The sequence below is a fragment of the Oncorhynchus keta genome, chromosome 34 (genome assembly GCF_023373465.1).
Source record: "Oncorhynchus keta strain PuntledgeMale-10-30-2019 chromosome 34, Oket_V2, whole genome shotgun sequence".
In the NCBI taxonomy this organism is placed as follows: Eukaryota; Metazoa; Chordata; class Actinopteri; order Salmoniformes; family Salmonidae; genus Oncorhynchus; species Oncorhynchus keta.
The window spans coordinates 2,117,769-2,131,398 of record NC_068454.1 but is presented as its reverse complement, the minus strand read 5'-3'; the positions used below and the strand labels follow the sequence as shown (position 1 = coordinate 2,131,398).

At 43.9% G+C, this 13,630-nt stretch overlaps 1 protein-coding gene across 1 annotated transcript; it reads right to left on the bottom strand.

The window, feature by feature from the left end:
- Positions 1 to 9,802: 9,802 nt before the first annotated feature.
- Positions 9,803 to 13,341, bottom strand: LOC118378399 (tubulin alpha chain-like). Its single transcript, XM_052492722.1, has 4 exons — positions 13,194 to 13,341; positions 11,429 to 11,651; positions 11,173 to 11,321; positions 9,803 to 10,938 (listed from the first exon to the last, which is right to left on the bottom strand). Exons 1-4 carry the CDS (start codon positions 13,194 to 13,196, stop codon positions 9,961 to 9,963), a joined length of 1,353 nt encoding a protein of 450 aa, XP_052348682.1. The 5' UTR covers positions 13,197 to 13,341; the 3' UTR covers positions 9,803 to 9,960.
- Positions 13,342 to 13,630: the final 289 nt, after the last annotated feature.

Below are 13,630 nucleotides of genomic sequence, written 5' to 3'. Positions count from 1 at the left end.
TAATGGATGTAGATGATGGAGGTAGGATGTAGCAGATGGATGTAGATGGTGGATGTAGGTGATGGATGTAGATGATGGAGGTAGGATGTAGATGACGGATGTAGATAGTTGATGTACATGATGGATGTAGATGGTGGATGTAGATAATGGATGTAAATGATGGATATAGGTGGTGGATGTAGTTGGTGGGGATGTAGATGATTGATGTAGATGGTGGATGTAGATGATGGGGGGAAGGATGTAGATGATGGATGAGGAATGTAGGATGTAGTTGATGGATGTAGTTGATGGATGTAGGATGAGGATGGTGGATGTAGCTGATGGATGTAGATAATGGATGTAGATGATGGATGTAGATGATGGATGTAGATGATGGATGTAGCTGATGGAGATAGGATGTAGATGATGGATGAGGAATGTAGGATGTAGTTGATGGATGTAGTTGATGGATGTAGGATGTAGATGGTGGATGTAGATGATGGATGTAGATAATGGATGTAGCTGATGGATGTAGATGATGGATGTAGATGATGGAGGTAGCTGATGGAGGTAGGATGTAGATGATGGATGAGGAATGTAGGATGTAGTTGATGGATGTAGGATGTAGATGGTGGATGTAGATGATGGATGTAGATGATGGATATAGATGATGGATGTAGAATGTAGGATGTAGTTGATGGATGTAGATTGTGGATGTAGATGATGGGGGTAGGATGTAGGATGTAGATTATGGATGTAGTTGATGGATGTAGGATGTAGATGGTGGATGTAGATGATGGATGTAGTGATGATGTAGATAATGGATGTAGATGATGGATGTAGATGATGGATGTAGATGGTGGATGTAGCTGATGGATGTGGATGTCGTTGGTGGATGCACTCTGCTAACCCTGATGTCCTTGCCGTGTCTGAATCCTGGCTCAGGAAGGCCACCAAAAATTCAGAGATTTCCATACCCAACTATAACATCTTCCGTAAAGATAGAACTGCCAAAGGGGGCGGAGTCGCAGTCTACTGCAGAGATAGCCTGCAAAGTAATGTCATACTTTCCAGGTCCATACCCAAACAGTTTGAACTACTAATTTTAAAAATTACTCTCTCCAGAAACAAGTCTCTCACTGTTGCCGCCTGCTACCGACCCCCGTCAGCTCCCAGCTGTGCCCTGGACACCATTTGTGAATTGATCGCCCCCATCTAGCTTCAGAGTTTGTTCTGTTAGGTGACCTAAACTGGGATATGCTTAACACCCCGGCAGTCCTACAATCTAAGCTAGATGCCCTCAATCTCACTCAAATCATCAAGGAACCCACCAGGTACAACCCTAACTCTGTAAACAAGGGCACCCTCATAGACGTCATCCTGACCAACTGGCCCTCCAAATATACCTCCGCTGTCTTCAACCAGGATCTCAGCGATCACTGCCTCATCGCCTGTATCCGCCACGGAGCCGCAGTCAAACGACCACCCCTCATCACTGTCAAAAGCTCCCTAAAACACTTCTGTGAGCAGGCCTTTCTAATTGACCTGGCCCGTGTATCCTGGAAGGACATTGACCTCATCCCGTCAGTTGAGGATGCCTGGTCATTCTTTAAAAGTAACTTCCTCACCATTTTGGATAAGCATGCTCCGTTCAAAAAATGCAGAACCAAGAACAGATACAGCCCTTGGTTCACTCCAGACCTGACTGCCCTCGACCAGCACAAAAACATCCTGTGGCGGACTGCAATAGCATCGAATAGCCCCCGTGATATGCAACTGTTCAGGGAAGTCAGGAACCAATACACGCAGTCAGTCAGGAAAGCTAAGGCCAGCTTCTTCAGGCAGAAGTTTGCATCCTGTAGCTCCAACTCCAAAAAGTTCTGGGACACTGTGAAGTCCATGGAGAACAAGAGCACCTCCTCCCAGCTGCCCACTGCACTGAGGCTAGGAAACACGGTCTCCACCGATAAATCCATGATTATCGAAAACTTCAATAAGCACTTCTCAACGGCTGGCCATGCCTTCCGCCTGGCTACTCCAACCTCGGCCAACAGCTCCGCCCCCGTAGTTCCTCACCCAAGCCTCTCCAGGTTCTCCTTTACCCAAATCCAGATAGCAGATGTTCTGAAAGAGCTGCAAAACCTGGACCCGTACAAATCAGCTGGGCTTGACAATCTGGACCCGCTATTTCTGAAACTATCTGCCGCCATTGTCGCAACCCCTATTACCAGCCTGTTCAACCTCTCTTTCATATCGTCTGAGATCCCCAAGGATTGGAAAGCTGCCGCAGTCATCCCCCTCTTCAAAGGGGAGACACCCTGGACCTAAACTGCTATAGACCTATATCCATCCTGCCCTGCCTATCTAAGGTCTTCGAAAGCCAAGTCAACAAACAGGTCACTGACCATCTCGAATCCCACCGTACCTTCTCCGCTGTGCAATCTGGTTTCCGAGCCGGTCACGGGTGCACCTCAGCCACACTCAAGGTACTAAATGATATCATAACCGCCATCGATAAAAGACAGTACTGTGCAGCCGTCTTCATCGACCTCGCCAAGGCTTTCGACTCTGTCAATCACCAAATTCTTATCGGCAGACTCAACAGCCTCGGTTTTTCGGATGACTGCCTTGCCTGGTTCACCAATTACTTTGCAGACAGAGTTCAGTGTGTCAAATCAGAGGGCATGCTGTCCGGTCCTCTGGCAGTCTCTATGGGGGTGCCACAGGGTTCAATTCTCGGGCCGACTCTTTTCTCTGTATATATCAATGATGTTGCTCTTGCTGCGGGCGATTCCCTGATCCACCTCTACGCAGACGACACCATTCTATATACTTTCGGCCCGTCATTGGACACTGTGCTATCAAACCTCCAAACGAGCTTCAATGCCATACAGCACTCCTTCCGTGGCCTCCAACTGCTCTTAAACGCGAGTAAAACCAAATGCATGCTTTTCAACCGATCGCTGCCTGCACCCGCATGCCCGACTAGCATCACCACCCTGGATGGTTCCAACCTTGAATATGTGGACATCTATAAGTACCTAGGTGTCTGGCAAGACTGCAAACTCTCCTTCCAGACTCACATCAAACATCTCCAATCAAAAATCAAATCCAGAGTCGGCTTTCTATTCCGCAACAAAGCCTCCTTCACTCACGCTGCCAAGCTTACCCTAGTAAAACTGACTATCCTACCGATCCTCGACTTCGGCGATGTCATCTACAAAATGGCTTCCAACACTCTACTCAGCAAACTGGATGCAGTCTATCACAGTGCCATCCGTTTTGTCACTAAAGCACCTTATACCACCCACCACTGCGACTTGTATGCTCTAGTCGGCTGGCCCTCACTACATATTCGTCGCCAGACCCACTGGCTCCAGGTCATCTACAAGTCCATGCTAGGTAAAGCTCCGCCTTATCTCAGTTCACTGGTCACGATGGCAACACCCATCCGTAGCACGCGCTCCAGCAGGTGTATCTCACTGATCAACCCTAAAGCCAACACCTCATTTGGCCGCCTTTCGTTCCAGTACTCTGCTGCCTGTGACTGGAACGAATTGCAAAAATCGCTGAAGTTGGAGACTTTTATCTCCCTCTCCAACTTCAAACATCAGCTATCCGAGCAGCTAACCGATCGCTGCAGCTGTACATAGTCTATAGGTAAATAGCTCACCCTTTTTCACCTACCTCATTCCCATACTGTTTTTATACTGTTTTTATTTATTTACTTTTCTGCTCTTTTGCACACCAATATCTCTACCTGTACATGCCCATCTGATCATTTATCACTCCAGTGTTAATCTGCAAAATTGTATTATTCGCCTACCTCCTCATGCCTTTTGCACACATTGTATATAGACTGCCCATTTTTTTTCTACTGTGTTATTGACTGTGTTATTGACTTGCTAATTGTTTACTCCATGTGTAACTCTGTTCACACTGCTATGCTTTATCTTGGCCAGGTCGCAGTTGCAAATGAGAACTTGTTCTCAACTAGCCTACCTGGTTAAATAAAGGTGAAATAAAAATAAAAAATGTAGTTGATGGATGTAGGATGAGGATGGTGGATGTAGATGATGGATGTAGATAATGGATGTAGATGATGGATGTAGATGATGGATGTAGATGATGGATGTAGCTGATGGAGGTAGGATGTAGATGATGGATGAGGAATGTAGGATGTAGTTGATGGATGTAGTTGATGGATGTAGGATGTAGATGGTGGATGTAGATGATGGATGTAGATAATGGATGTAGCTGATGGATGTAGATGATGGATGTAGATGATGGAGGTAGCTGATGGAGGTAGGATGTAGATGATGGATGAGGAATGTAGGATGTAGTTGATGGATGTAGGATGTAGATGGTGGATGTAGATGATGGATGTAGATGATGGATATAGATGATGGATGTAGAATGTAGGATGTAGTTGATGGATGTAGATTGTGGATGTAGATGATGGGGGTAGGATGTAGGATGTAGATTATGGATGTAGTTGATGGATCTAGGATGTAGATGGTGGATGTAGATGATGGATGTAGTGATGATGTAGATAATGGATGTAGATGATGGATGTAGATGATGGATGTAGATGGTGGATGTAGCTGATGGATGTGGATGTCGTTGGTGGATGTAGTTGATGGATGTAGGATGAGGATGGTGGATGTAGATGATGGATGTAGATAATGGATGTAGATGATGGATGTAGATGATGGATGTAGATGATGGATGTAGCTGATGGAGGTAGGATGTAGATGATGGATGAGGAATGTAGGATGTAGTTGATGGATGTAGTTGATGGATGTAGGATGTAGATGGTGGATGTAGATGATGGATGTAGATAATGGATGTAGATGATGGATGTAGATGATGGATGTAGATGATGGAGGTAGCTGATGGAGATAGGATGTAGATGATGGATGAGGAATGTAGGATGTAGTTGATGGATGTAGGATGTAGATGGTGGATGTAGATGATGGATGTAGATGATGGATATAGATGATGGATGTAGAATGTAGGATGTAGTTGATGGATGTAGATTGTGGATGTAGATGATGGGGTAGGATGTAGGATGTAGATTATGGATGTAGTTGATGGATGTAGGATGTAGATGGTGGATGTAGATGATGGATGTAGTGATGATGTAGATAATGGATGTAGATGATGGATGTAGATTATGGATGTAGATGGTGGATGTAGATTATGGATGTGGATGTCGTTGGTGGATGTAGGTAGTTGATGTACATGATGGATGTAGATGATGGATGTAGATAATGGATGTAAATGATGGATATAGGTGGTGGATGTAGATGGTGGGGATGTAGATGATTGATGTAGGTGATGGATGTAGATGATGGGGGTAGGATGTAGATGATGGATGAGGAATGTAGGATGTAGTTGATGGATGTAGATGGTGGATGTAGATGATGGATGTAGATTGTAGGATGTAGTTGATGGATGTAGTTGATGGATGTAGATGATGGATGGAGATGATGGGGGTAGGATGTAGATGATGGATGTAGATAGTTGATGTAGATGATGATGTAGGATGTAGATGGTGGATGTAGATGATGGATGTAGATAATGGATGTAGGATGTAGATGATGATGTAGGATGTAGATGGTGGATGTAGATGATGGATGTAGATAATGGATGTAGGATGTAGGATGTAGATGTAGATGATGGATGTAGATGGTGGATGTAGATGATGGATGTAGATAATGGATGTAGGATGTAGTTGATGGATGTAGATGATGGATGTAGTTGATGGATGTAGATGGTGGATGTAGATGGTGGATGTAGTTGATGGATGTAGGATGTAGATGATGATGTAGGATGTAGTTGATGGATGTAGATGATGAATAGAGATGATGGATGTAGGATGTAGTTGATGAATGATGGATGTAGATGATGGATGTAGGTGATGGATGTAGGATGTAGTTGATGGATGTAGGATGTAGATGATTGATGTAGATGATGGATGTAGATGATGATTGTAGATGATGGATGTAGGATGTAGTTGATGGATGTAGGATGTAGATGATGAATGTAGATGATGAATGTAGATGATGGATGTAGGATGATGGATGTAGGATGTAGTTGATGGATGTAGGATGTAAGTTGATGGATGTAGGATGTAGATGATTGATGTAGATGGTGGATGTAGATGATGAATGTAGATGATGGATGTAGGATGTAGATGATGGATGTAGATGATGGATGTAGGATGATGGATGTAGATGATGGATTTAGATGATGGATGTAGAATGTAGGATGTAGTTATTGAATGTAGATGATGGATGTAGGATGATGGATGTAGGATGTAGTTGATGGATGTAGGATGTAGTTGATGGATGTAGGATGTAGATGATGAATGTAGAGCAGTTCTGCATGGAAGAGTGGGCCAAAATGTGACTTGAGAGACTCATCAACAACTACAGGAAGCGTTTGGTTGGAGTCGTTGCAGCTAAAGGTGGCACAACCAGTTATTGCGTGTCAAGGGGCAATTACTTCTTCACGCAGGGGCATTAGGTGTTGAAAAAATGTAATTGTTGTGATATTTGTTCACTCAGTTTCCCATGATCTCATATTAGGTATTGGATGATACGGGACGGTTGAGCTAACGTGATTAGCACAACGTTGTAAGTGACATGAACATTTCCCAGGACATAGACATGTATTATATTAAAACAGAAAGCTTAAACTCTTGTTAATCTAACTGCACTGTCCAATTAACAGTAGCTATTACAGTAAAAAAAAAAACAAATGGAAATAATGTACTTACATTCAGTAATCTTGCTGTGATTTGTCATCCTGAGGGTCCCAGAGATCAAATGTAGCATAGTTTTGTTTGATAAAATTCATTTTTATATTCAAATGTAGGAACTGGGTTCTACAGTTTGAACCCCTGCTGTGTCTGGTCATCCCATCAAGATGTGTAAAGGTTAGTGTATTTTCTGAAGGGAAGCTAATTATCCATAATTTAGGACATTCCTGGGAGTGTGTAAACTTACATTTTTCCTTACCATATCATTTTTATATGTTCTCTATAGTTATGTACTTAAAAAATGTATCAATTGACCAATTCAGCACATTTGTGCAGACTTGAGACAACATTTTGAACAGTAATGCAATGGTTAAATTGGATCAGTGTAAAACTTTGCACATACGCTACTGCCATCTAGTGGACAAAATGTATATCGCGCCTAGACTACATGATGATATAATGGCCTTTCTCTTGCATTTCAAAGATGATAGAACAAAAGCATTTTTGGAAAATAAAAGTTTTTTTCTTCTTTGTATTATCTTTTACCAGATCTATTGTGTTATATTCTCCTACATTAATTTCACATTTCCACAAACTTCAAAGTGTTTCCTTTCAAATGGCATCACGGATATGCATATCCTTGCTTCTGGTCCTGAGCTACAGGCAGTTAGATTTGGGTATGTCATTTTAGGCTAAAATTGAGAAAAAAAAAGGGTCCGATCCTTAAGACGTTTTACTGAATGACAACGGAGGCAATATGGAATTTCATTAAATAGTTTGGGGTAGGCCTCGTCTCCGAGGAAGGAGCTGCTAGAGCTGAAGCTGCTAGAAGGTCTGTAACTCATAGAGCTGCTAGAAGGTCTGTAACTCATGGAGCTGCTAGAAGGTCTGAAAATCATAGAGCTGCTAGAATGTCTGTAACTCATGGAGCTGCTAGAAGGTCTGAAAATCATGGAGCTGCTAGAAGGTCTGTAACTCATGGAGCTGCTAGAAGGTCTGAAACATAGAGCTGCTAGAAGGTCTGTAACTCATGGAGCTGCTAGAAGGTCTGTAACTCATGGAGCTGCTAGAAGGTCTGTAACTCATGGAGCTGCTAGAAGGTCTGAAACTCATAGAGCTGCTAGGTCTGTAACTCATGGAGCTGCTAGAAGGTCTGTAACTCATGGAGCTGCTAGAAGGTCTGAAACTCATAGAGCTGCTAGGTCTGTAACTCATGGAGCTGCTAGAAGGTCCGTAACTCATTGGTTTGAGACCCCCAAAAAATTTACCAAAAATCTACTAAATGGCATTGTTTATTGCTCTTCATTGAAACAAATATATGACCAAATTCTATAAAAATATATCTACAAAAAAAACATTGAAAAAAATAAATTGCAGACCAACTGCAGTAGCCACAGGTTGGTGAAAACCACTGGGTTGGTGTTAGGCACATAGACATTCTATACACCACTGATGAGAAAGAAGCCAGGATGAAATGAAACAGGACAGGTGTCAGTTATAGAGATTGTCCCATTGTGGCGTGTGAGAGCGTGGGCAGAGCCACTTAGCGGAGCCATATTGGTGATTCACCACCACCTGCAGTGATGCAGAGTCTTGAACCAAAACTTTGAAGACAATGCTCTGATCATTGATTGCTCATACACACCACAAAGCATCCCCACCCAGCTGACTACTAGGTGGAAGCCTTTAACCAAATCAAATTTATTTATATAGCCCTTCATACATCAGCTGATATCTCAAAGTGCTGTACAGAAACCCAGCCTAAAACCCCAAACAGCAAGCAATGCAGGTGTAGAAGCACGGTGGCTAGGAAAAACTCCCCAGAAAGGCCAAAACCTAGGAAGAAACCTAGAGAGGAACCAGGCTATGTGGGGTGGCCAGCGATATCTATGCTAAAACAGGTTAATTCCAAGCAGAGATCTCTAGACATCTCTATGGCGTCAGTCCTTGAACATTTCCCACATTCCGCATCACTACTTCCAGTATTTATGCTGCAATAGTTTGTGTTGGGGAAGGCTAGTGTCAGTCTTATTGTCTAGAGTATTTCTCCTGTCTTATCTGGGTGTCCTGTGTGAATTTAAGTACGCCCCCTGCAATTCTCTCTCCCTCCCGGAGGACTTGAGCCCTGGGACCTACCTACCTGATGACTCCTTGCTGTCCCCAGTCCTGAGCCCTAGGACCATGCTTCAGGACTACCTGGCATGGTGACTCCTTGCTGTCCCCAGTCCACCTGGTCGTGCTGCTGCTCCAGTTTCATCTGTTCTGCCTGCAGCTATGGAACCCTGACCTGTTCACCGGACGTGCTACCAGACCTGCTGTTTTCAACTCTAGAGACAGTAGGAGTGGAAGAGATACTCTGAATGATCGGCTATGAAAAGCCAACTGACATTTACTCCTGAGGTGCTGACCTGTTGCTCCCTCTACAACCACTGCTGGTCATCTATGAACATCTTGGCTACGGTGTTATAATCCACCCGGCACAGCCAGAAGAGGTTCCTGCCTTTTTAGGAAGTTTTTCCTAGCCCCATGCTTCTAGAGCTGCATTGCTTGCCGTTTTAGGCTGTGTTTCTGTATAAGCACTTTATACACTAGCATACTGTGCCACCTCCTGATTAGATGAACACTAGAGCTGCAACATGTCACTGTGTATGTGATGTTTGCTAGGTGGAAATGGTCAGAGCAAATAGCCCAGTCAAACCAGTGAGTACAGGATGGAGGCAGAGTATTTCAAACCATGTCGCTGCTAGAGGTTCCCACTCAAGGGAGGTTCAGCCCAATATAGTTGCAATCAGCATTCATGGTGAAGTTCAGCAGAAATGTTGGGTTGAATACCAAAAATATCCAGACAACCCGCCCCAAAAAAATATCAAGTTTAATGAGTCACTCAAGAGGATAAAATATGATTGTGATATTTTTTTTACCTGTGCAACTTCAGTAGGTTAAGAGCGTATTAATATTAACAGCAGTAGACAGTGGTCTCCGCAAAAAGCCCCCCCCCCCAAAGACTCATTTGACATTCTATCTTCCATCTAGACAAGACACGTGACATTTATAGAGTTGGTTTATGATGCGTTTATTGAGAACCCTGACACAACATGACGAGGTGTAACAGAGACTGTTACCATGACAGTGGGGAATGTGTTGATGTCACGTTAAGTGTAGGACTCCAACGGTGTTGGAATGTAGGGTGGCAAACACCTAGTTTGTTTAACCCTTTAATATTCCTCTCCCTCCTCATCCTCTTCTCCCACGCTGTCAGTGCCCACCTCTTCATAGTCCTTCTCCAGGGCTGCCATGTCCTCTCTGGCCTCAGAGAACTCTCCCTCCTCCATGCCCTCACCAACGTACCAGTGCACAAAGGCTCTCTTGGCATACATCAGGTCAAACTTGTGGTCCAGACGGGCCCAGGCCTCAGCGATGGCTGTGGTGTTACTCAGCATGCACACGGCCCTCTGGACCTTGGCCAGGTCTCCTCCAGGAACCACCGTTGGGGGCTGGTAGTTGATACCCACCTTGAACCCAGTGGGACACCAGTCCACAAACTGGATACTCCTCTTGGTCTTGATGGCAGCGATGGCAGAGTTGACATCTTTGGGAACAACGTCACCACGGTACAGGAGACAGCAGGCCATGTATTTGCCGTGACGAGGGTCACACTTCACCATCTGATTGGCTGGCTCGAAGCAGGCGTTGGTGATGTCAGCGACTGACAGCTGCTCGTGATAGGCCTTCTCAGCAGAGATGACCGGGGCATAGGTGGCCAGAGGGAAGTGGATACGGGGGTAGGGCACCAAGTTGGTCTGGAACTCTGTCAGATCAACATTCAGGGCTCCATCGAATCGCAGGGAGGCAGTGATGGATGAGACGATCTGACCAATGAGCCTGTTGAGGTTGGTGTACGAGGGACGCTCAATATCGAGGTTCCTGCGGCAGATGTCATAGATGGCCTCATTGTCCACCATGAAGGCACAGTCGGAGTGCTCCAGGGTGGTGTGAGTGGTCAGGATGGAGTTGTAGGGCTCCACCACAGCGGTGGACACCTGGGGAGCTGGGTAAACGGCGAACTCAAGCTTAGACTTCTTTCCGTAGTCCACAGACAGACGTTCCATCAGCAGGGAGGTGAAACCAGAACCGGTGCCTCCTCCGAAGCTGTGGAAGATGAGGAACCCCTGGAGACCTGTACACTGGTCAGCCTGAATGGAGAAATGAAGTTACACCAGTAAGAATACAATGGAGAACATGTTTACCCAGTTTTACCCAGAAACATAAAATGTTTTTTTTGGCTTATTCCTGTGAAATAACCCTTTATCTTCTAGGTAGAACCACCCAAAAAACACCTTTTAGCTTTGTTCCATAGAACATCCTTGAAGGAAAAAGGTTACCTGTAGAAACCTAACTAGAACCCCCATTTCAGAATAACGACTCACCAGTTTGCGTGTCCTGTCCAGCACGATGTCAATGATCTCCTTGCCGATAGTGTAGTGACCGCGGGCGTAGTTGTTGGCAGCATCTTCCTTACCCGTAATGAGCTGCTCAGGGTGGAACAGCTGGCGATAGATACCAGTCCTCACCTCATCTGAAAGACAAAAAGGTAGAGTCAGAATATTTTGGGACAGAATATTAAAATCAACTCAGTCAAAAGATTATGAGCCAATGGACTTCCTGTAGTTTGTCTCATCTTACCGATGACAGTGGGCTCCAGATCAACGAAGATGGCACGGGGGACATGCTTTCCAGCTCCGGTCTCACTGAAGAAGGTGTTGAAGGAGTCGTCTCCACCTCCACGAGTCTTGTCACTGGGCATCTGTCCGTCCGGCTGGATCCCATGCTCCAGGCAGTACAGCTCCCAACAGGCATTACCCATCTGGACTCCGGCTTGGCCCACATGCATGGAGATACACTCACGCTGAAAGAGAGGAGGTACAAGAGATCGACCACATGGAAACTTGAATCAAGTCACGCCTTGGCAAATGTTCAGCTTTAAAGCCATTTCATAGAATATTAAAGCGTAAACTAACATGAGTTTTTTTTTACTACTAAAAGACAACCTTTCTCCATTTCCCTTTTATTGTCTATTACAGTAATATAATGTCCTAACATAACTTTGTGAATTTTGAAGCATCTACAGTTGGTAATAAGCCAGTGTTAAAACACCAAACACAAGGTCTGAGGTTATTCCAAAACCCCATTCGTTCCCCCTTAGGGGTGGTTGAACGAAGCAGAAGGATCTCGTTTACATTTTAGGACTTCCACGCTGGCGAGCGCGGTGTAGGCCGTCAGTGTAGATAAGAATTTATTCTTAACTGACTTACCTAGTTAAATACATGTGATTTTATTCAAAGTCATTGGCTCTATCCAAAGGGATCAAAAACACAATGTATCAAGAGTCAATTGTGACTGACTGATCTACAAATAAAAGTATTTATTTATGATGAAAGTTAATTTGTAGATCAGTCAGCCATCGTTTTGATGCTCTCAAACACAGCCATTGGCGAGGCTATCCTCTAGGTCACCATCTTTTCGGTATACGACACTCATACTGTAAGTTCTTGCAAATCCTCTGCCATTTGTGGGTTTTTTTTTAATGACCCTGTATCTTTAAGAGCAGAGAGGATCGGAGACGAAAAGGCGTGCCTTGTTCCTGTGCCCCACCCCCTTCCTCCCCCTCCCTCCAACCAGCTGCAGTGGAACAGCGACAGATCTCACAGAAAATGGCCACCATCCTAAACCGCTTCTTTGCGTCATGTCATCCTCCTCTTTGAAATGCCGATTTTTTTTTTTTCCTTTTTCAAAAAAAAAAAAAGTACATTTTTTTGTAATATAATTTTTAAAAATCTGCAATTCGTGTTTTTGTCCTGAAGTGGTGTTTAAAAAAAAATGCATTTAAAACAATGGACAGTCTATGAACAAGTAGAACAATGACCCACATTGGATGTACAGCTATTGATTCTTTCAAACAAATACATTTACTTACATTTTTTTATTTAACCTAAATAATTGTAAATCACATGCATCCTTAATTAGCTGTATACATAACTCTAACATCGACATATGAAGAACAGGCAACGCAGAGAATCCGCTGATAATGAGAGTTAAGGGCGGGAATCAAAGCCAATTGCGCATTAGATTACATTCTCAGGATGGGTGAACTTGGTACGCTATTTATTACTGCAGTCATTTTTACTAAAACAGTACGTTCTAAATACTTTATAGAATGATGAGTACACTGTGACGTTGTCATTGCCTAGTTAAATAAAAGGTTACAATTAATTACAAAATGAATAAGTAGTAGGCGAAACTAATTTCAGGCATGTGCCACCTCCATGGTCTTTATATAACAGAATCCATCGTCCAAATGCTTTTCAACTTTATCTAATCCTACCATTTTCGTTTGAATACCATGTGAAATAAATACATAAATGACTTTATAATCTGCGTCATCACTCACCATTTTGTCTAGTTTTCTTTTCCTTCACAGGCTGACGTCGAGGATTCAGAAGAGAAGGCAGAACTGTCGGAGAAAGGAAGAGGTGGGGTTTTTATATGCCTGGAAAGCAGACGGACAGGCAGTAAATTAGTAAGTCCCTCCTCCTTCAGGAAGCTACATCAGAGTCTGGTTGGCTGGAGACACGGTTGGTGTGAAAAGAACAAGTCCCTCCTCCTTCAGGAAGCTACAGCAGAGTCTGGTTGGCTGGGGACACGGTTGGTGGGTCGTTCTTGAATTGCTGTTGCCTGGAGAGAAATAGTAATGGCGTCTTTTTGTAGGCATTAACTCCGACATGGATGAAAATGAATTACGTTTTTGTAGGGATTTCGTTTGATAAAGGCCGAACATGGGTTATGTGGTAAACACAGATATAGGAGATTTTATACGTTTTGTTCTAT